The sequence below is a fragment of the Lactuca sativa genome, chromosome 9 (assembly GCF_002870075.4).
Source record: "Lactuca sativa cultivar Salinas chromosome 9, Lsat_Salinas_v11, whole genome shotgun sequence".
In the NCBI taxonomy this organism is placed as follows: Eukaryota; Viridiplantae; Streptophyta; class Magnoliopsida; order Asterales; family Asteraceae; genus Lactuca; species Lactuca sativa.
The window spans coordinates 83,006,766-83,030,640 of NC_056631.2; the positions used below are offsets into that span (position 1 = coordinate 83,006,766).

Consider the following 23,875-nt stretch of genomic DNA (forward strand, 5'->3'; position numbering starts at 1 on the left):
TTTCACAACATTTATGAAGTTATGACTGCGGGATCATTCATTGCAACTACGATAGGATTCAGATGACAGCGGTAGAAAGTAGTAAGACTGTGGTAGTATCAGCTGAAAGAACACTTGATCATGAAGGTTAGAAATAAAGGAAATAAAAGACCCATAAAAATATATTGATCATATGTGATTGCGGTATACTAGGTATACTGAAAATAAATATGAGGAATATATTATTCTAGAACCACAATGAAGAGAGTACTTCAAGATTTAATTTGAAAAGAAAAGAAGCAATTCCTTAACACTTGGAGACTAGAGGAAGTCTGTGGTATCTATCAATTCAAGTAGAATTGCGGGTCTGGATTCACCATTCCTAGCATTTCCAGAAAACCATTTAATTTTGTAGCATTAAGTGCCTTAGTAAAAATAATAGCTATTTCTTCGTGAGTGGGTACAAAAAAGAGTTCGATGTTACCTTTGAGGATGTGACCCCTTGATGAAGTGGTACCGTAATTCAATGTGTTTCGTCTTAGAGTGATGAACAGGATTATGAGAAATCGCTATAATACTCTCTGAATCTCAATAAATTAGCACCCGCAACATTCTGTAACAGTAGTCCATGAGTTGAGTCTTCATCCAAAGAACTTGGGAACAGCAGCTGGCTGCGGCCACATATTCTGCCTTTGCGGTAGACAAAGAAATACACTTCTGCTTTCTTGTGGACCAACTGACTAGTCTTCCTCCTAAGAATTGGCATCCATCCGAAGTATTTTTACGATCAAATATGCATCCTGCGTGATCCGCATCTGTGAATGCTTGAAGGCTGAAGTCATTTCCCGCAGGGTACCAGAGGCCTAACGTTTTACTTCCCTTTATATGTCTGAGGATTTTCTTGACTGTGGTCAAGAGAGATACTTTAGGGTCAGCTTGGTACTAAGCACATAAGCCTATTGCAAAGACAATATCCTATCGACTTGCGGCAAGGTACATCAACGACCTAATCATTCCTCGATAGGTTTTGTGGTCAACTGACTCTCTAGTAGGGTCAGCTGAAATCTTGTATCCAAAGGCCATCAGGAGCTTGGCTTAGGAATAATTGTCCATTGAGAATTTCTTCAGCAGCTCAGTGGTATATTTTTCTTGATGAATGAATATCCCTTGAGGGACTTATTTCACTTGAAGTCCTATAAAGAAGTTGATCTCTCTATTCATGCTCATTTGAAATTTACTTGTCATGACCTTAGCAAAATCATTCACCATACTCTGATCCGTTGATCCAAAAATTATATCATCCACATATATTTGGACGAGCATCAAGTGATTACCATTTTCCCTTTTAAATAAAGTGGGATCAATCACACCTCAGAGAGAGTCTCATACCATGCCCTTGATGCTTGCTTCAAACTGTATATTGCTTTCTCCAGCTTGTAGCAATGATTTGGAAATTCTAAACTCTCAAAGCCTGGAGGTTGTTGTAGGTAAACTTCTTCCTTCAGTTCTCCATTCATAAAGGCACTTTTTATATCTATTTGATGCACTTTTATGTTCGTGTGTCGCATACGCTAAGAAGATGTGTATTGCTTCCATTATGGCTACGGGGGCATATGTTTCATCGCAGTTAACAGCTTCAAGTTGACTATACCCCTTAGCAAATAGTTGAGCTTTTTTTCTCACCACTGCACCAGACTCATCAAGCTTGTTTTTATATACACATCTTGTACCGACAATTATGTGGCCTCATGGCTTCGGTACCGATTTCCACACTGTATTCATCTCAAACTCAGCTAACTCCTCTTGCATTGCGGTGATCCAGTCGGGCTCCATAAGTGATTCTTTTATGGTTCGAGGCTCTACTGAGGACATGAAAGCTGCATAAATGGCAGAGGTTAGTTAAATCACTAAAGGATTGAGTTTGGATACCTGCAGATGGGTTTCCAATGATTTGAACCGGTGAATGATCCTTTGTCCAAATGTGAAGACGAGGTTGTTGGTGATTTGCGGGTGCGTTTGAGGGAATATCTTCAACATCAGAGGATTCTGTGGTTGGAGAAGCTAGTTCCCCCCTCGACTTTGGAGCAGCCTGTAAATGTATCTTGGCCTATAGAAATTTGAACTGCAGTTGTTGAAGGAGGTTCCCCCTGAATTGAGGATGGGAGTTCCCCTTGAAACAAATATGGTTCCCCTTGAACCAAAGACATCAGTTCCCCCTGGATTGATGAATGAGTGATAATCCTTGAATATGATATTGTGTCGATGTTCTCAACTTCTTCATCCTCAGAGTCTGAACAAGCATTTGATTGGATAGTGACTCTGCGAGTAAAAACCGGAGCTGTATCTTCTAGTAATGGAACCTCGATGGTTGTCACTTGATCTGAAGTTGAACTTTCCCCCTCAACCGGCGAGGTGGAAGTATTGAGTGACAAATCTTCAATCAAGGTTGGACTAGATACCTCAATATGTTGTTGTTGGGCTACCGAAGACACTAGGATTTCGGAGAGATGAGCTGTCTCTAGAGGATAAAAAAGATCATCATAGTTGATTTCCACTATGTTCAAAGGACTTGAAGAGGCTGGGATATCACTTTCTAGGATAGCTTTTGTTTCAGTCGATGAAGCAGTGTTGCGGACATAATAGTCGTCAAACTTGACATCGAAGCTTTCGACTATCAGTCTTGTACGTCTAATGAGAACGCTATAGGCCACCTTATTAGTTGAGTAGCCAAAAAAAATGCCTTCATCTGATTTTGGTGCAAATTTGTTAAGGTGATCCTTGTTGTTGATCACAAAACATCTGCATCCAAAAATATGGAAGAATCGGACATTGGGTTTGCGGTTGTTGAGACCCTCATACAGATTCTTGTTAAGATGTTTGCAAATGATGCTTCGGTTTTGAACAAAGCATGCAATTGCCACTACTTTGGCCCAGAAGTGCAGAGGAAGGTTGACAAAGTTTAACATTGATCTAGCTGCTTCGACCAATGTGCGATTTCTTCGCTCTACTACTCTGTTTTGTTGAGGTGTGTAGGGAGCTGAAAAGTTCTAAGTGATGCCCTTGGGAACCAAGAAACTATTCAAGAGTTGATTAGTGAATTCGGTTCTATTTTCACTTCTTATCCTTTTGACTGATTGCTTGATTTGGAGCTCTATTTCTTTTATGAAGTTGATCATGATCTGCGGTGTGTCAAATTTGAGTCTCAAGAAGAAGACCCAAGTGAATCGAGTAAAGTCATCAACTATAACCAAAATGTATTTCTTGTGATGAAGACTGGTTATGGTAGATGGACCGTATAGATCAATATGAAGTAGCTATAAAGGTTCAACAATTGAAGAATCAATAATCAGAGGATGACTTTCCTTGGTTTGCTTTCCACACTCACAAGCTGAGCACAACTTATCGTTACTATACTTTAAGATCGGGATACCACGGACCAGTTCTTCAGTGACCAAGTTGTTGATGTATCTGAAGTTGAGATGAGCTAGCATACGGTGCCACAACCAACTGATTTAAGATACTGCTTTTGACAGGAAACACATTTGCGGTTTGCAAATGATCAATGAGACATCCGAAAGTTACATTGTCCCTTCTTCGTTGGATTTTATCAAGCATGTGTTTCTATCACTTTTCATTATGTAGGAATATTCACTATCTAACTCAACCTGATGACCAGCTTTGCATAGTTGGTTTACGGTGATGAAATTATTCTTGATGCCTTCTACGCAAGCGACGTTTTGAATTGAAAAACTTCCTATGGTTAGTACACCGTAAACTCTGGTGATTTCATTTGCATTGTTTCCAAAGGTGACGTGTCCACCATTATAGATAGGCCTGAAGTCGCGAAGGTATTCTAACCTTCCGGTCATGTGCAAGGAGTAGGCACTATCAATTAACCACTCCTCTTGTTTTTCCTCCTTGCACATTGCTTGAAAATTAAAGGGTTAGTTTGGGCACCCAGACAAATTCGGATCCTGGGGACACATGAGAAACTTTCTTACTGAATGCATCCACGTGGATTTTAGGAACACGTTGCATGTCATTTTTCAAACCTAGTCTTGAGTGTTTCACAACTTTTGGAATGTTACGAGGTTGGGTTGGACGAGACATTTTTAGCAGATAAAATCCAAAGGAGAGATTTTTCTCATTTATCCAGACACCATACTTGGTCAATGGTCTAGAGAGTGTGGTTAGAGATTTGTGAATGGGACGTGGGTGGAATTTGGCTGCAGAGCCTTTGGGACTCGGAATAGTTTTGGCACGTGAACTCCTAGGTTTTGACCTGATGACATATTGATGTGATTTTGAAAGTTTAGGAGTTGGTAAAATACCTTTCCAATTTGGATCGTTTAAGGAATAATTTTGAAAAGACGTGACATTCTTTTGGAATTTTAAAATACCTTTCTACTTTGGATTGTTTAAGGTATATTGTTGAAAAGACGTGGCCTTCTTTTCGAATTTTGCAGGAGTGTTTGAAAAGGTTTTTGTCATTGTACATTCCTCTTTGTTTGATCATTTGACTGTCGTAATTTTTTGAAAGATTTTTGGCAGTAGTGGGTTTTTCATAGTTCTTTTGATTTGAAAACTTGGCTTGTTTGAAAGTTTTGTTTTTGAAATCAGTCTCCCGCTTTTTACCTCGGGACCTAACTTCTTTTTAGAAAGCCAATTTTGCTTGAGTTTTTGGAGAAACGCAATCATAAATATTTAACTGCGGTTTCTTGAAAACCTTTGAATAATTTGAAAAAAGAGGACTTGAATCATTCGAACTAGAGAGTTCAGGACTCTGAGAACATTTTCCAAATTCAAAATTTTCAATTGGTAATTCATGAAGAGTGGGTTGAATAGTCACTATGCTTTTAGTTGCGGTCTACAATATGGATGACTGGACTATTGTAGAGTATGTCAAGGATGGTTTTTTGTTGGGACACTTTATGGAAGGTAAGGATAGGCAACTTACAACGAATTTTGGTTCATTAGCAATGATTTCTTCATCTATATCCGAAGATGACTGATAATCGGGGAAAATTGTGCCAATGATGGGTAATTGATCACTTGGATTACCCGAGGATTCATGAAGAATTTCCTCGATGACACAGTTGTTACTCAGTTCGTGAAGTCTACCAAAATAACATCTTATGTCTTTGGGGTATGTTTTGTCATTGACTGGGTAATGAAACTCACGATCCGGTGGGACATATGGACGATGAACATTGAACCGGGGAGTAAAGTTCTCTTCGGTAGAGTACCCATTGGACCATCCCTAATTAGACGTTTTATCTACGGTCCCATTGTTAACCAAATTTTCAATTGCCTCAGTTTCATTAAAAAACTTTTCTATTAATTGATTCAAACGTACATTTTCTCTCCGGGCAAGATCCCGTTGATTTAAAGCAATATCTAACTAGGTTTAATTCAATATCCTAACATCCTTTTCTAATAACAGATCCTTTTCTAACATGGAAACCTTCAGTCTCTTATCCTTAAGTATTCCACTCACATGATATAGCTGTTGGGATGCTATATTCTTTTTGTCAATGGCCTTGTTGTAATCTAAAAGGACGGAAACACATGTGTTATTAAGTCTTTCTAAGTATGGTTACAATCATGCATGCTGAAATTATTAGAGTGGATCATAATTTTTACCTGTTCGACGATGCTGAGGGTGACGTCTTTGTCCATATAACAGTAATTCCTCTACCAATTCGTCGATCCATCTTCTTTAGCAGTTGCAACCATGTAGATTTTTCTTTTCCTCTAGTTGTTGTCAAACTCTTCGTCTTCATCTCTGGATGACCACACTTGATGATCCCTCACCTGAGCAACATATGCTCTTGCCTTTTCTTTTTCTTCCATCTATTAGGCCATTCTAAGGTAGAATGCCTTTTCCTTAACCATATTTGCTTTGCAATCTTTGGCAAAGTGATTCTCTTTATGACACTTGTGACAGATAATGATTTCATGTTTCTCTTCAGTTGAGGTACCAGAGTCAGATGGTTTGTTGGACTAGGTGCCTCTTTGCAATGTTGTGCATTATGTGGTTGCGGTGGATGGTGAGGGTTTCGAGAATACTGTGTGTGGTTATTCTGCAGATTGAAGTTGTGGTTAAAATGTGGTTTGGTAAACTACAGATTTTTACGAAATGATGGTGGTGGTAACTTGTTAAATTGCGGCCTAACCAAGGCGATGGCATTCTGGAATTCTTCTTCGTCATCAATTTCAACATCAGCCTCATATGACTGTGGTGGGTTGTCATATTATAGTGGGTAGGGTGATTCTGTGGGAATGTTCTGTGGGGTTTGAGCTATCAGGGAAAGTGGTCCATCCACGTGATCTGCACAATCTTTCAACACAGTTGATTCATGTGCCTGAAGTTCCCCATATAACTTGAACAAGAACAACGTATGAATCTTTCTATTCCCTTACACAATCATCTTTGCGGCAGACCAATGTCTTCCCAAACCGTTGAGAAATTGTAGGTTTGTTTCATGGTTGCTTCGAACTGTACAAACATTTGATAACCTTGTGATGATGAGATTGAACCGTTTGAACGAATTGTCAATACTTTCACCGGTAAGAGCCTTAAAGTTGTTAAACTCATTGAGGACTGTGGTGAGTTTCTTATCGTGAGCTTGTTCTGACCTTGATAGAGCTTCTTGAGCACATCCCAGATCTCCTTAACAAACTTGTAGTTGATGATGATGTTAAAGTTATCTGGAGCAACACCACAAGAGATATCATGGAAGGCTATAGCATCATTTTCCATTTTGTCAAGATCATCTTTGGTTGGTCGATTCATTGCGGTTGTACCTCCACATAGTCGTGCTTGAGCATCATCTGCTTGAACAGGAGTAAGAACAGGGACATGGGGTCCTTCCACAGATCTCCACACGTCTCTACCGAGCCTCTTTAGATACCTTTTCCATTCTTTAGGACCAATGGTGGTATTCATTTTCAACAAGTATCGGTGCTCTGTTCGAGCCTCCGACACTGCTGGAAACGTTCAATGATAAAGCTTGTGCCATATTCCTTTGTCTTTTTTTTTTCTTTCATTTTTTTTTTCAAGAATGAGCTTTAGTGGTATATAAAGCTTTTCAAAATTAGAGTTTTGTTTAAACAACAATCACTTTAGCTCTGATACCAATTGTTGAGAGAAAACTTTTGAGAAACACTTGAACAAACGTTAGTACGATGTAATAGTTGCGGAATAAGTTAATCTCGAAGGATCAAGTTAGCTCAACAATAATAAGTTAGAAGTGTTAGATAGTTAGTTGTGGAAATGTAAAGGAAATATAAATGACAACAAGTTATATCAAGTAAACATCAAACTGATTCGTAACAAGGTTTGTATTCAAACACGAGTTAGTAAATGTCAACAGTTTAAGATGAAGAGGATCTCGGATAATAGATAACATAGAGATATGAGAGAATGATCTTCGTATTTCAATATTAGCTCAAAAGATCGTGAAGAGATACAATTACATGATGAAGGGAGTCTCTATTTGTAGAGTCCCAAAAAGTTACATCTGAAATAAACAACTAATATTCTACTGAATCATGTGACCATACAAGGTTCACTGGATAAAGCTATGCTAATACGCTAAGTTAGTTAACGTAACTAAAAGTCTTCATCATTCTTCACTACGGTAGTGGTTGCGGTTCACTACGGTTCACAAAATAACTTCTTCAACTTTGGTAGATAAACTTCAGCTGCGGTAGCAACTCCAATTACGGTAGACAAAATACGATTGCGAATCATTAAGTTTAAGAGGGTCACTTTTTGTATCAACAAGTGTTATGATAAAACAAAATTGCTGAGTCTTGTCCTTAAATGACTATAGCATATCAAGAATAATTTTTATTATTATCATAAATGATATTTTCGAAATATGTTTGAAAAAAAAAAAAATTTTTATAGATATCTTTTTAAAGATATAATAAAGATTAGGCACCTTAAAAAAACTTTGAAATTTAAATAAGATAAGATTTAATGGTTCTTGATCCAAAAGCCAACTACAACAACGTGTTCGGCATGAAGCATTTTGGAGTTTTGAGAGCTTCTAGCTTCTAGCGTTTGACAAAATGCTCCGTTTTAAACAGAGATTCTCGTTTGACACTAGAAGCTTCTAGCGTTTAGTTTAATCAAAACGCTCCAAATCCAAATGCTACTTCATTTAGCTTTTAACAAAAAGCTACAAACTACAAACTACCCGCTACCCGCCACTAGCTAGTTTTGCCAAACACGCAATGATATCCATAAATTTAAAGAAAACCAAAATAAAAAAGAACGGTATGAGAGGAAAAAACAAATTTAATGCAGCATGTATGTGCATGTGTGTGAACGTGAAGAAAAAAAAATTGTATGATTTCTTATTACCACCATTTGAGTGTACCTTTTGCGACACCCAAGGTGGCATGTTGGCTTGATGCTTCATGCAAGTGTCGCAAAAAGAAAACAAATTGTCACAAAAGGTTTGTGGAGCCCAATTCTGATACTTATGGGTAGTATCCTTTTGTGACAGCAGGACCGTCACAAAAGATCAAAAAGATGTACCACGCAAGTGTCACAAAAAAGTTTGTGAATTCTTGATTCTACACATTAACAAAAGGGCGTTGTCGAGAATATCAACATGAAGCCCTTTGTAAAACGAACTAAAAACGAGTGCTGCCCCAAAAAAACATCTTGATCCTTGGTTCTTCAAAGGTACATGCTTTGATTTCTTACTTGAGCTAAAGACCAAGGAGTGCTCATGAGGCTGATACCAATGAACTTGCATGCTCAAGGAAGTCATAGTGTTCCAATGGTCAACTGTGTTACGGAATGGAACAAAGCAACAGATGATGTGCTATGGGTGAGATGATTCCACACTTGGGTATCAATTTGATGTGTACGGGATTTGTGATGGTGCACCATGAGAGATAGGATAACCACAGCGATGTTGATCGCATGTCCCAAAAAAAATCAATCACAAAATAAACGTGATGCTTAGGTATGATGTATCGGATTCACAGAGAAAAAAGAAACGATCATAAGATCATATGTATGGATCGAAGGTCAAAAAGATAAAAATAAATAAACAATATTAAAAAAAAGAAAAGAATGATGACTACTGTGGTTTTGGATGTGCTAAGTAGTCATGCATAAGCCGAGAATTCCCTGGGGTTGTGATCACTTGGCTCGAAATGAGTTTTACTGCTTCCGGCTTGAATCGTTCTCCAAAGAATGATGGTGAGACGGTTGGAGATGTGCTCCAGTTGTGGCTTAATCTGCAATGTGTTTGCTAGAGTGATCAATCGTACATGAAAAGCCTTAAAAAAACAAAAACTCGATGGATAATCAGTTGTGTGCATGTGTGTGTTTGTGTATCGACTAAGCAAGGGAGCAAGAGGAGGAGGCTGCCAAAAAGACGCTATAAGGAATCAAGTCAGCTGATGACTGAGTCGAGCTTAGGTCAATTTCCAGTAGATGCGTTGGCAGTAGGTGATCGTACGGCATTGTGCGTTGGGAGTTGAGATCGAAGCAAAAAAAATAAAAAAATAAAATAAAAATAGAGTGTACTCTTGGAGATGTTCGACGGGAAGCAGCGAAGTCTCAAAGGTCTACCAACTATTTTCAACAAGTTGGCTTGAGCGAACATGTAGTGAGGTTTAGATATGTTTAGTGATTAGTGATAATGAATCAACCAAAGAAAAGAAAAGCCTGCACCGATGTGTGTGTCTCTTGAGATAATGAAGAAAGGCACTTGAGGATGATACGCGAGGAACAAAAAAAAATTAACATTGCTTCTATATTAATCATTGATGCTCTCATGAAGAAGATGGCGTACCTGAGTGGGAGATGGCTGATTAGGGTTGGGTGATGGCGCAAGAGTTTTGTGTCGATGATGCGAGATGGACAAAGGTATTGCAAGTTACGCCAAGAAATCATGAGTTAGTCGAGGTTGCATCAGGAAATCGTAGCAGATGGCGCACGTAGGTTTAACAATGTGATTTCGATATTGCCCAAGATGATCTCGTGGTTATCAGACTTGATTAAAAAAATGTGGGCAAGACCTGTTGATCACGAGTCGACGCTAGATGATGTTGCAAGGACTCGTTGTGCCAAAGGAAAGAGGCGGCACTAGGGTTGGCGCAAGTTCTTGATGGCGCAAGATGATGACAGTATTGAAGTTGCGCCAATATATTATCCAAGATAGGAAGTTGCGCCAAGATAGAGGAGTGGAGATACGCCAAAGATACGATCGACTTATCCAAGATAGGAAGTTGCGCCAAGATAGAGGAGTGGAGATACGCCAAAGATACGATCGACTAGAGGATCTTGCGCCATTGGCTGATGTTACGCCAAGGAACAAAATTTCAACAGCTTTAAGGAGAAGATGTGACAAAGGGAATAAGGTGCTCTATGGGTTTATGAGATGGCGCATCAAGGGTGTGATGGGGCACTTGCTGGGCAAGGTGACACACCTAGAAACATGATGGCACACTTGTGAGTGCAATTGAGCCAAAAAAAATGGAAGTGGCGCATGTAACGAGGATGTGGCGCACTTAGAGTATTTGATATCAAGTGATGTTGCTCCAAAGATGTGACGGCGCAAGAAGATGGTATCCTAAGTTTTTTTGATTGATGATCACGAAGGAAGAAAGGTTGGTGCAAGTGTGATCTTGGTTATGAAGATGTGCAAGATGGCTTGATGATCGATGATGAAGATGTATGGTGCACCAAAAGGTTGTGTGCGAGTGAGGAGGTTGTGCCACGGTTCTTGCGAGGGGGAAGTTGATCCACGTGTCGTGCGAAGGTGTTGATAATACCCAAGAGAGGATGTTGGCTTTAGAGAGGTTGGCACAAGAAGATAGTGGTTTGACGCAAGAGGAGAAGTGTGTGGCACATGAAGAAGATGTGCCGAGAAGAGTTTAGGCAAGACCAAAGTTGCGCCAAGGCTCCTTACGAGTGAGAGGAGTTGTGCCAAGGACTTCTTGTAGATGCAAAGTTGCGCCAAACTCAATGAGATGTTTGATTTTGCTCCAAAAAATCTCGATATTGCTCCAAGTGAGAAGTTAAACCCAAGTTGCTCCAAATGGGTGTGAGAACAAGAATTTGTGAGAGTGTGCAAACTAGGGATGGCAAAAAAACCCAAACCCGACGAGAAAACCCGAATCCCGAAGATTTTGGGGCGGGTCGGGTCACTCTTATCGGGTTTCGGGTCGGGTTTCGGGTCATTATCGGGTTTTTAGTTCGGGTTCGGGTCAGGAAGTGGGGTATGCATGTCCCGACCCGAAAAATTATATATATATATATATATATATATATATATATATATATATATATATATATATATATATATATATATAAAATGAGATTTCATCCCTCTAACCCATTTCAGCCACCCGAAGAATCTAACCTTCAATCCCATCACGTATTCCCAATTTCTCACTATTGTGATGAATTTAGTTACGATATTAGACTTTAGTAATTTCTATTTGGTTCACTTATGTTAAGAACTTATTTGTATTTTAAGCATTTATAAGGTTTTAATTTATCAATTGTTTCATTGTAGTTTTCCTAATTTTTTCTGCCACCATTTCCGGGTCGGGTTTCGGGTCTATATCGGGTTTCGGGTTTCGGGTCGGGTTCGGGGATATTTTTAGCCCCGACGGGGCGCCCCGATAAGAAACCCGTCGGGTTTCGGGTCGGGTTCGGGGACAAATATAAATATCGGGTTCGGGTATGGGATATGTCGCCCCGCCCCGAACCCGCCCCGTTGTCATTCCTAGTGCAAACAAGACTGAGAAATAGGAGTGAGGTATTTATAGGTGAAGGTTTCCAGGGTTTCTTAACAGGCCAAAGTAGGGCTTGCATGGGCCCACTTGTGGGCCCAGAAGACTTGGGTGACACTCAAGTATAAATAGGAGAATGTCAACTTAAGTCGCGAGCGAGAAAATCATGACTTGAGAACCAAGAAAGAAAAGGTGGCACATGCATGGATAGTATCTTAAAGATGTGTATGGCATATTTGAAACGTACATGACCTATTAAAAATGTGATGACAGATTTGAAATTTTCATGGCCTAAGTGAGACGTATAGATTCCATTAAAAACGTGCATGACATATTAAAAAAGTGCATGACACATTTGTGATGTTCTATGTGGACATGCTGATCCATATGGACGTGATGTATCACGTGGCTGAAGATGCTCCAATTTCTTGAACATGTTCCAAGTTCTTGAACATGCTCCAAGTTAGTGAAGATGTTCCAAGATAGTCCAAGCGACATCTAGTTGATCCAAGTTAGTGGAGATGGTCGATGATGGTTCTAGTGATCAAATTGGTGAAGATGGTCCAAGTTGGTGGAGACGGTCCAAGATGGTACAAGAAGAATGCAAATGCTTCAATCATGCGTCCTGTTGGTCCAAGGAAGTGGAGATAGTCCAAGATAATCCAAGTGCATGCAATTGCTCCAAGTTGGTCCAAATTGAATGAAGATGGTCCAAGATCCTTCAAGTTGGTGAAGTTGATCCAAGGTACTTCTAGTTGGTCCAAGTTAGTGAAGTTGCTCCAAGAGATTCTAAGATGCTCCAAGTTGAATGTAGTTTCTCCGAATTTGATCCATATACCTGAAGTTGTTCCTTGTTGGTCCAAGTGTATGAAGTTGCTCCAAGATGCTTCCAGTTGGTCCAAGATGGTTCACAAATGTCCTGTAAAGCTTCTGATCCTTTCCTTCTTCGTTATATATGAGAATGCTCCATGAACCAAGACAAGCACATAGGGTTTTCTTGAAGATGATGGTTCACTTGTCATAAGACTTTCCACTTAGCTAAGGATGTTCCATGATCAAGTAAGTGATACTCTCTATCTAACATAGCTACTTTACCTAGATTCTAAGGCACAAGTTAAACAGAAAGTATGAAAATCAAACACTAACATGCCGCTCCCGAGTTCGACTTAAGGAGAAAAAAGAAAGGAAATGGGCGGAAATGAGAGGAATGTAAGAGAGATTGATGCTCCCGAGTTTCATTAAAGGAAGGGAGTGGAAGGAAATGGAAGGATCACTTTCCCTCCTAACTTTCCTACTGATTTGGGAGGATTTGAAAAAAAAAGAATAAAATGTTTAACTTTCCTTCCATTTCTCTCCAACTCGGTAGCAAAAAAAGACAAATTTGTTTTCCTTTCTTTTTCCCTCCTTACTTTTTTTTCTCTTTTTTTCTTTTCTTTGCTTCAACTCGGGAGCGGGGTGTAAATAATATAACTTCTATTGTGATGTGTGTGTATGTAGATAGAGAATCTGGGAAGGAAATAGTAAAATGTGGTGAAGTGTGTGTATGTGGAAGAAATAATCTTAAGAAAACATTAAAACTTAGAAGGATGAAAAATTTAGAAGCATTGTGGATTATTTTACAATCACTTACAGATGTATCAAGCAACTAAATTCTGTGTATAATCTTTCACTTTGCATTGTATAGAATTTCCTTTGTTGATTATTAATTGTTCTGAACTCATTAATATAACACATAATAACCTAATTTTAAACTCACCAATTATGTCTCACCGCAATGCATATATTTGTGTCTAAGGCCTAGTTAACTCCTAAATGCTAAATACTGACAATCCTCATACATGTTCCCAACTTATTTTGAACAACATTCATTTTTACATTCCTACCACCTATACCCTTTTATTTACCCATTTTGTTTAAAAAGGTATCACCAAATTCCATGTGACACGACTTTAAAAGAAAAATACCATATATAATAATTAACCCAAGAATATAACTACACTTCTTTATATTTTTGTAGAACTTATTTATTTATTTATTTTTTAATTTTTGAGTTTTTTTTTTCATTACTCCAACTTTGACAAAGTAAACAAGCAAATGCTTTCTAGTATTATTTCTATTTGTACTTTAGTTCGTGACTTTCTAATAAATTTATTGGAGTGCTCTGAATTGCTTAGGTCACTAATGAAGTCCATGACTTTCTACGAAACACTTTTAAATGCTAGTTCTTCCCATCCATATAAGCTTTTATAATTAGGTGGATCGATATAAATATCCCCGGAGGGAATACTCATCGAGTGTCAAAGGTCACAGATTGACTCCACTTCTGAACTATAACTTATTGAATATATAACTAGACTCAAAGTGTAGAAATTAAACAGGTAAACTCGGAACTTGACTCGCTTTGTTTTAACGGGGAGGCTTTTTATTAGGTATAGATATTCACAAAGCAAAACTTTTTATGTCCCTCAAACTACACAAGTTCGCGTTTTTGTCTCATGAGGTCATTAGGATAGGGAAGCCACAAATATACTATAACATATTTGCTTAACTAAACTTTAGAGATCGCTTCACACTATCCCCCATAATATTAGTACCTGATGTATGTTATAACTCTAAGTAGATTATAACAATGAAGCTTGCTAATGGTTACTAAAGTACCAATATTAGTTGTGTACTAAAGCAAACTAAAGAACCACCAAATTTAGTTTTTTGAAAATTCATTACAGTGTGGAGCAACTAGCCTTCTTCATTTGCATAGTTGTGATAACAAGTTGTATTATCCTAGAAAAAATGAAAGATAAAATCTTTTTGGTGTTTTCTTTTGTTTAAAGTAAAAACAAAAGACAGAAAATATAATCATTTTGTAGTTTTCTCTTGTGTAAAGTAAAGATGAAAGGAAAATCTTTTTGGAGTTTTTTTGTGTAAAATAAAAAGGAAAGAAAATCTTTTTGGAGTTTTCTTTTGTGTAAAATAAAGAAAAAGTAAAATGTTTTTGGAGTTTTCTTTAAAAAAAACTTTTTGAACAAACAACTTCAAATGCCTAGAGAATCTGGATTAAGCATGCCAAGTCATCCTAGAAAGTGTAAGAACTTGGATTCATCCAGAGCTTTTGTGAACACATCTGCAGTCTCTTCATTTGTAGGATCAAAATGAAGCTCAATATGACCTTTCTGAATATTATCTTTTAGAAACTCACACCAGATATCAATGTCCTTGGTCATTGAGTGGTTGACTGGATTGTGAGTGATTGTAATTTCACTCTTAGAGTCATAATATATAGGTATCTGTTACATTTTGAATCCATAATCTCTCAATTGTGTTTGCATCCAAAGCACTTGAGAACAACAACTGGTGGCAACAACTTATTAAGCTTCAACAGTAAAGGTTGAAACACATGTTTGCTTCTTTGAAGCCTAGCTAATCAATCTGTCTCCTAAGAATTGACAGCTACCAAAAGTGCTCTTTCTGTCGAGCTTGCCTCCTCCATAATCTGAGTGAGTAAAGTCTTGGAGATATAAGTTGCCTTTAGAAGGATAGAATAAACCCAGATAAGCCTTTTCTTTAAAATATTTGAAAATTCTTTTGACTGCCATGAGGTGTGATTCCTTTGGATTGGCTTGAAAGCGTATACACAGACATGTAGAAAACATGATGTCTGGTCGACTTGCTGTAAGGCACAGTAATGAGCCAATCATTCCTCTGTAGTGCTTCTGATCTACATATTTCCCATCAAGGTCTAAATTAATCTTGTAGGAAGTAGACATTGGTGTCTTTGCAGTTGATGCGTTCTCCATGGAGTATGTCTTCAACATGTTTGTGATATACTTGTCTTGACCAATGAAGATTCCTTTAGGAGATTGACGAACTTGTATACCTAGGAAGTAGTTGAGCTCACCCATCATACTCATTCTAAATTTGCTTTTCATAAACTCAGCAAAGTCATCACTAAGGTCCTTGCTGGTTGAACCGAATATGATTTCGTCGACATAGATTTGCACAACAATCAGATGGTTGTTGTGGATTTCCTAAAGAGAGTGGGATCGATAGAACCTCTTTGAAATTTGGAATCTTCCAAGAACTTGGACAATATTCCATACCATGCTCTTAGAGCTTTCTTCAATTCATACACATCCTTTTGAAGCTTATAGTAATGTTAAGGGAACTTTTTGGTGGCTTTTGTATACTACAACATCTTATGGTTCACATACAACCCTAAAAGCTTTGGATCTATGTGACTTGTAGAATGCAACTCATATCTCTCCATTTTAAGAATATAAGATATTATCGTCTCATGACCACTCGTGATAAAATCCATGAAGTGATTCAAATGAGTGTGGGATTAATCAAAATACTCGAATCTTATTCCAAGAGTACTCATGAATACTGCAGCTATATCTAAAACACATAGACAAACTACATACCCATTCATGACAGTCTTTCCTCAATACCTACTTCCAAAGTATGATCGACTGTGGACGGTTTGAATAACCTAGTTATTCGGGAAAGCAAAACATGCAAAGTGAAACACAAGAATAATACTAATCCTATATGACCCCAAAACTTTTTAGTCATATTGATTACTCATTATTCATTGTATAATGTATCGAATAATCAACTTTATACTTGAATTAAAACGATAGTTATGCCATGTTCCAAACATGCACACTCTGTTTACCTATGGTCCTTTCTTTGTGGAATATATCAATTGAAAACATTTCAATGATGCTCATTTCACAGTTCCAAATCCTTTTGATAAATGTAAGAATACAAGATTCTTTGCCATTTACTGAAATCTGTTAGATTCGAAACTTATACGCAATGATCCTCTTGTAATGAACATGCACAAAAGTCACCAAGACTTGGCTACAGACATTACAAAGTATTCCAATGGAGAGCAATTCCATGGAAACGAAATCTCACATTCAAAGTACATTCCTTTGAACATCCCTCTTGCATTAAGTTTTCTAATCTTATGCAGATTTAATGAATAACTTCCACCTATGGAAACATTTCCATATTCCCATTTTTACTATCACTTCTGAACAAGAGTTTCCTCTTTCCAGAATATGTCAATATGGTCCTTCCAAAATTAACACTATACTTCCAACTTTCCATGAGCAACCAATATTTGGTAAGCATCAGATTGTCCTCGACAATTGCTTAATCATTTTAGTCACATCTAGTTCTAGTCCTTTTCCCTCTTAATGCTCTAGGCATTTGGAAAATTTAGAACGGATGAATATTACAACATATATAATCGATCCTATATCTAAAGCATATTGGACACGATTTATGATGTCTCACATAAAGACATGATACTAGACTAGTCTTTTGCTATAATATTTCTATTTCTATTTGCAATGTTCTCACAATTCGGACTATCAAGAGGGATGCCGTAATCATAATCGAATTTTGAGAACGCAATTAACATTTCCATATATAGAATTTCCTTATGTTGAACCATTCCAACATAGCATTCATATATATATATATATATACTTGACTAAATTCGATTAAAATCTCAATCTAAGCTTTTAGAATTGGGATGAAGTATAATTTCCTCTCCCTTAATTATAGCCAAACAACTTTTCAAACCCTGTAACTTTGCAAATTGAATTTTTTTTCTATAATTAACATTGCTAACTTGCATTACTTAACATAATAATCATGCTCCCACTAGCATGATGATTATATCCTTATTAGCATAACACTTATGCTCCCACTAGCTTTGACATGTATCCAGAAATCAGCTGGACTTCTAGAAATCAATACTTGTTAACTTTCTTTCCAAAGTTTAGATTTCTAATACTTGATGCTCCGATAAGTCTTTACAAGACGTCTCAAGCCCATATACTTTTCACATTAAATAGCACATGTGTGTATGAACCTTTCAGAACTTAAACTAATAAGTCCCGAATGTTCAAATTATTTGCCATTTCTCACAATTCGAACTATGAAAAGGTATTCCATGATCATAATCGAATTTGAGAATGCAACTATACAACTGCCAACTCTAATCCTTTAAAATCTACTTAGTGAAAGCGTTTCCTCACCATCATTTTCATGATTCGGAGAGAAACCTTATGACACTTAAATTTTTATAGTGTATGTGTTCCTATCCATATGAACTTGTGAAAATCATAAACACAAGACAAGGTTAGTGACAAATCCAAGCTCATATGGACTGAACTTGTTCAATTCTTAATTTCTTGCCACCTGGCAGCACAAGGGCCTACCATTTCTTCCAAGTTATGCAAACCATTGAGAACTCATAGAGCTCACATACATAGTCAACCAATTCGAATGGCACAAAAATAAGGATATGTCAACACAATAGGTTACAAACCTCAAGTCGTGTGCTAGTAATTGATAATAAGTTTACTCTTGATTAGTTCTTGAAACTATTCCAAGATCTTTAAGACTCCCACTTACCTTTTGATATATAAGATTCTCTTTGTCAAGAACCATTCCTTGACAAAACAAATATTCAGGAGTTAGTGCGGATTCTTATCAAGATAAACACTTCACATAATTGGTCTTAGTTGGTTTTGTCTTATCCAAGACATCACAACTAACTAATTTCAAATGTACAAGAGTAGAAAATATTTTACTCTACATTTGACAAGTTTAATAAACCTTTCTTAAGATTATGTCACTCAAGTTACAATCTTGGAGTATAACTCTAAGACTTGATGTTGGAACGAAGCATGATTCATCTTTTGATTTAACAATTTCAAAAATTCACGATTCCTCTTCTTATCCATACAAATGCACTAAGATGTCCTTAGAGAATCAATTATGATATGACATTGCATAATCTTTAATATGATCATAAAGCATGATACTGAAGTACTCTCCCATCTTTTCAGATTGGAGAAACTTTTATCTTTATGCCTAATTTGATTCTTCTTATTCATTCTGCCATACATTGAAACTTTTTCAATGTTTCAGAATTACACTTAAACTTGTAAGCATAACCATATTTACTAAACTTTAGTAAATCATGATGAAATGTCTTATTGATCTTTGTGGTGGATTTGACCAGTGCACAACCAAGTGTACCCGATCCCTTAATCCTTCACTTGACTCATATATACATATGAACAAGGAGTTAGTCTTAATTTCCCAAAGATGAAAATTCTCATTCATCACACAATACAAGTTGCATGATTCCAAGTTTCAATCCAACTGAAACTTGGGTGATAAGAATCTTTCATTATTTGCTAAATTATGACACTACCATAGAAGAAAGAATCAGATCCATTTTCCAGTATTGCTATCAATGGAATCATATGAGCAACCATTTTCACAAATCGCATTGTGAGGATACATAAAATAAATTAAATCAAAAATTTTCTTTTTATTTTAAAATGCGGAAAAACTTATCCTTACGATGCAAATAAATATGAAAACTATGTTGTTATCTATTCCTAAGCAATATATTATAACTTTTAAGCAGCAGCTCAATATTCTGATCTTCGAATCATGCGATCGAAATCCATCTTCGCGATCAGATTCAACATACTCTTCTTCTAAGCTTCCACTCCTTCTTTTGATTCTACAAAACATCAAAATGCGACCTAGTCACATCATATAATAAGAATATCCAAATAGGAACTTAATAGAGTTAGATAGTGGACTTCACCTGAAGCATAGTCAAATTTATTGACTTTTACCATCCTAGTGAACTTTCAGTTAAATAGGCAGCTTCGCAACTAATGCCCCTTCCTTTGGCAATAGAAACATATGGACTCTAAAGTAATGGTACATATGACTATCTCATACTTATCCTTTCTCTTTACCATTTGGTCAACCGGGTTGACTATGGGCCATTCCCTTTCCATTGGGAAGAGAAGACTTTTATGGACTTCCAGTGTTTCCATTGTCAATGTCCATGAAAGTTTGGGAAGTAGATGTTCCAATCAAATTTGCTTTACCAGTGCTCCAAATCATTTCTGATTCAGCAGCAACAACCAAATAGGTACGATTATTAAGGTTCATGTCGTGGTCTGTCACATAGTAGTCCTTAATGAACTCACTATATGACTCGGATACCGATTGAAGAAGCCAGTCAACAGTCAGCTTCCTTGAGACTTCGACACCCAACTCTCCCATCTTGTCAATATGAGACTTCATCTCCATGATGTGAGTACATATAGACACTGCTTGCCAATAGGGATTGAGTGACATTGAACTATTCAAGAACTTGTGGGTTGGGGAGAACAATTGGAGGAGGTGGAGGAGGTGAAGTATGATTTCCAGTCCAATTAATGCACAACAAAGGGATTAATCTTTCACCTTGATCTCCATTTGGGATATCATCTTCATTAGGATAGCTTTATCCATAGTTGTCATAACTAGACATCTATGAGAGAGAAATTCAAGTTTAGTTGATTTAAGTCCTTAATATAACACCTAATGTGAAATATTAAGGTTAGGATCCACCACAATATTTTATAACTTGGAAGAGGGATGCCGTAATCCAAGCTACAAAATATTTGAAGGTAGGTAAATGATGATTTACCAATTTCCACCATGAAAAATGAAATTTAACTAGGTTTTCAATGAATTGAAACTCCTAGATCTTTTGAGATTCATTGAAATATTCAATGGCATGTTTAAATCTCGATTGTGCCCTTCAAGTTTGTGACTAGGATGCCAAGGATCACAAACAATGACTGAATAACCATGCAAATTAACTTGGCACACTTAATGTTACAACCACCTAATCAATGTGCCGGTTAACCACACATGCTCCACTAATGACTTAACAAGGTGCAAAGTGCAATTTCATGGGTTAGCACCAAATTCACATTTTCCTAAAATAACTAAGATTGAAAATTTAATAAAGTTTAGTTACTTTATATTTATCATTATAATTTTAATGAAAGGAGAATTAATTTCTTTTCCTACCTGTTCAGCTAATGACCCTCCACCAGTCAAGGAAGCGGTGGGTGAGTGTGGAAACCCATTAAACTGCCATTTTATAGGCAGTAACCTTATACTCCCCTTATACACCGGCTTCATGAATGAGGCCTACTAACGGTAAGATTGACTTACTCTTATACATACATACATCTATATATATATATCCTATAATATTATAATAGTATAAGGGTTGAATTTTAAACCTTTAAAATTCTAAGGGTTGGAATTAAAGTATACATTGGGGGGGGGGGGGGGTAACTTTACAAATTCCAAAACATGAGGGAAAGATTTGAACAATTCAAAAACTTTTGGTTTCCATAAATTATGAGTTTAATATGGTTTTTATGGAAGACATAAAACTATTTTATGATGACATTAAAAGTAAGACCTTTCATTTTTTTCATAACCTATGAATCTTAATAAACTTTTAAATGGAAAAAATTCTTCATTTTCCATAACTTGAGGACAACTTATGGAGTTCATAAAAACCATTAAGATCAAATATACATATTAACACAATAATCAAGCAATTTTTCTATGATCTATATTAAACTCAGAAGTAAAAATAATTCACATCAACAATTTTCAAGAAATTAGCTAATCACATAAAGTAATACAAATCTTGAAACTTTGACAATTATCCTTTATTTGGATGAGGATAATCATTACCACAACATCAAAATTAAATTTTATGAACAAAAAGATTTTGTGGTAATAATCCTAATCCAAAATAGGCCAAAAACTCGAAAATTTGCGTGCAAGACTGCCAACTCATCAAGCCCCTTGATGCACTCGACGAGTCCAAGACAATCTTCAAGCAACTCGTCGAGTCACCCAGTGGACTCGGCGAGTCCTGCTGACAGAATGCAGAAAATTAGTTTTTGTTGCTTCAAAAGCCAATAGTAACATCAAATATAATAGAAAACAACTCATGACTTTGATACCACTGTTGGGTTTTGTATACTACAACATCCTATGGTGCACATACAACCCTAAAAGCTTTGGATCTATGTTTTCTCTAATTATACATGCAATAGTGTTTCAAAACATTAAGCCTATAACTAGCATACAAATGACATAAATACTATGAAATACTAGTTAGGATGACATACCTCTTATGTAGCTTGAAACCTTGTTGTATTTGGCATTAAGAGCTTAGCACCAAAAGTATGAATACCATAAATGGCTCACAACTCACCTAGGACAAAGGTGGCTCTTGAGAGAGAATCTCCATGGACCAAAAACACCTCCAAGGACTACAAGTGGGCATTTTTAGGCTATGGAGTATGTATTTATATGTAGGATTTCAAGGGTCATGGGTATTACCCAAATCCATACCCATGGGTTCTATGATCCATGGTTCATGTGGCCCAACTCTTTATGTGTTCATACATAAACTTGGTCCAACATGGATCATAAGCCCAACACATATAAATATAACTAATTACCGTATTTAGTCCCTATAGATTTAATTAGTCTCTTTTGATCACTGAATTAATTCCTAGTTAATTTTTGATCAATGCTAATTAAAAAATATGATTTCATATTAATATATTAGAGCTTATAATATATTAATAAATCATATATAACCTTTTCTCTAGAGTCCATCTTCACAAATTGTCCTAGTGTTATGCAACCCGAATGAACCATGCTACTCTCGGGTCAAGTACATACCAATAATAGTTATGGGCATAGACATCTAATCCAACAATTTTGGTCTTCGAATCCAGGAGTTTGTTAAACATAGACATCCCTGTCGAATTCGCCGTTCAAGAATGCACACCGTACATCCATTTGGTAAACCTTAAAGTTCTTATGTGCATCAATTGTCAAGAAAATCCTAATGGCTTCTATTCTTGCAACTGTTGCAAAGGTATCATCATAGTCTATGCCTTATTGTTGCGAGTAGCCTTTGACAACCAGTCTAACTTTGTTCTTGACGATAAATCCATCTTCATCACTCTTGTTTCTATAGACCCATCTTGAACCAACAACTGACACTCCTTTTGATGTTGGCAATAAGTCCCACACATTGTTGCGTTCAAATTCAGCTAACTTTTCTTGTATTGATTTTGCCCAATTCTGCATATTTTAGAGCCTATTTGATTCCTTTGGGCTCTATCATCATAGAAAGCTTGTGTATAGATATTCATTCTTGGTTGTTGAACAAGTCACTACTCCAGAATCTAGATCACCTATGATTTTTTCAGCTATATGATCCTTTTTCCATTTTGTAAGACGAGTTTCCTTTAGTATTGGAGGAGAGAAAACTGTCTCGTATGGTTCTTTTAGACGAGGGAGGTGGTCAGAAGTGAATGTTTCCTCAAAAAGACAATCTTGAAAGTGTCTAGAACTACCTGAAATAGGTGGTTCCCCCTTAACCGTTGCATGCTTGAATTCAATAGATGGAGTATACGTGAAAGAACTTGAAGGGGAACCACCTTTGGTTGGTTCCATTCATAACACCAATTATCACCTTTGGTTGGTTCCATTCTTAAAGGTTCCTTTTGATAAATTAGTTGGTTCCATTCTTAAAGGTACCTTACATCTTTTGAGGGGGAATCACCTTTGGTTGGTTCCATTCATAACACCAATCATCACCTTTGGTTGGTTCCATTCTTAAAGGTGGTTCCCCCTGAAACCATGGAGTGGATTTTTGGGAGGATTGTAAGGTACCTTTAAGAATGGAACCAACCAAAGGTGGTTCCCCTTCAACAGATGCAATGACTGGTGTTACGAATGGTCCATATTGATGATGGGAGGTTGGGGTAGATGGTTCAAAAGATTCTAAAAGACCTTTAGGAATAGAATCATTCGAAGATGGATCCCCCTAAACTTGACCTTTGGTGTAACTGGAGTCCTTTGATGGTTGATGAGTTTGAGAGAGATTGGGAGAAGGTGTCTTTGTGAGCTTTTCTGATTCTAGGGCCAAGGGTTGAGTTGGAAAGAGGAATTCGAAATCTACTTTAATAGCATGGACTGGAGTAGAAGCATTAGCAAGTGATGATTGGTGCAATATATAAAAAGGTCCTACCATTTGAGGACCAAAATGGTTTGGATCCAAAACCCTCACATAGCTTTCGTCAAATGTGACATCACTTCTTTCCTCTATCACTCTAGTTCGCTTATTCAAAACTCTATAGGATGCAACATGAAAGCAATATCCAAGAAAGATATCATCATCAGCCTTGGGTGC

At 37.0% G+C, this 23,875-nt stretch overlaps 1 protein-coding gene across 1 annotated transcript; it reads right to left on the bottom strand.

Moving 5' to 3' along the window:
- Nucleotides 1-15,164: 15,164 nt before the first annotated feature.
- LOC128129032 (uncharacterized mitochondrial protein AtMg00810-like) lies at nucleotides 15,165-15,650 on the bottom strand. Its single transcript, XM_052767744.1, has one exon. The coding sequence runs from the start codon at nucleotides 15,648-15,650 to the stop codon at nucleotides 15,165-15,167; it is 486 nt and encodes a 161-aa protein (XP_052623704.1).
- Between the last annotated feature and the right edge of the window lie 8,225 nt (nucleotides 15,651-23,875).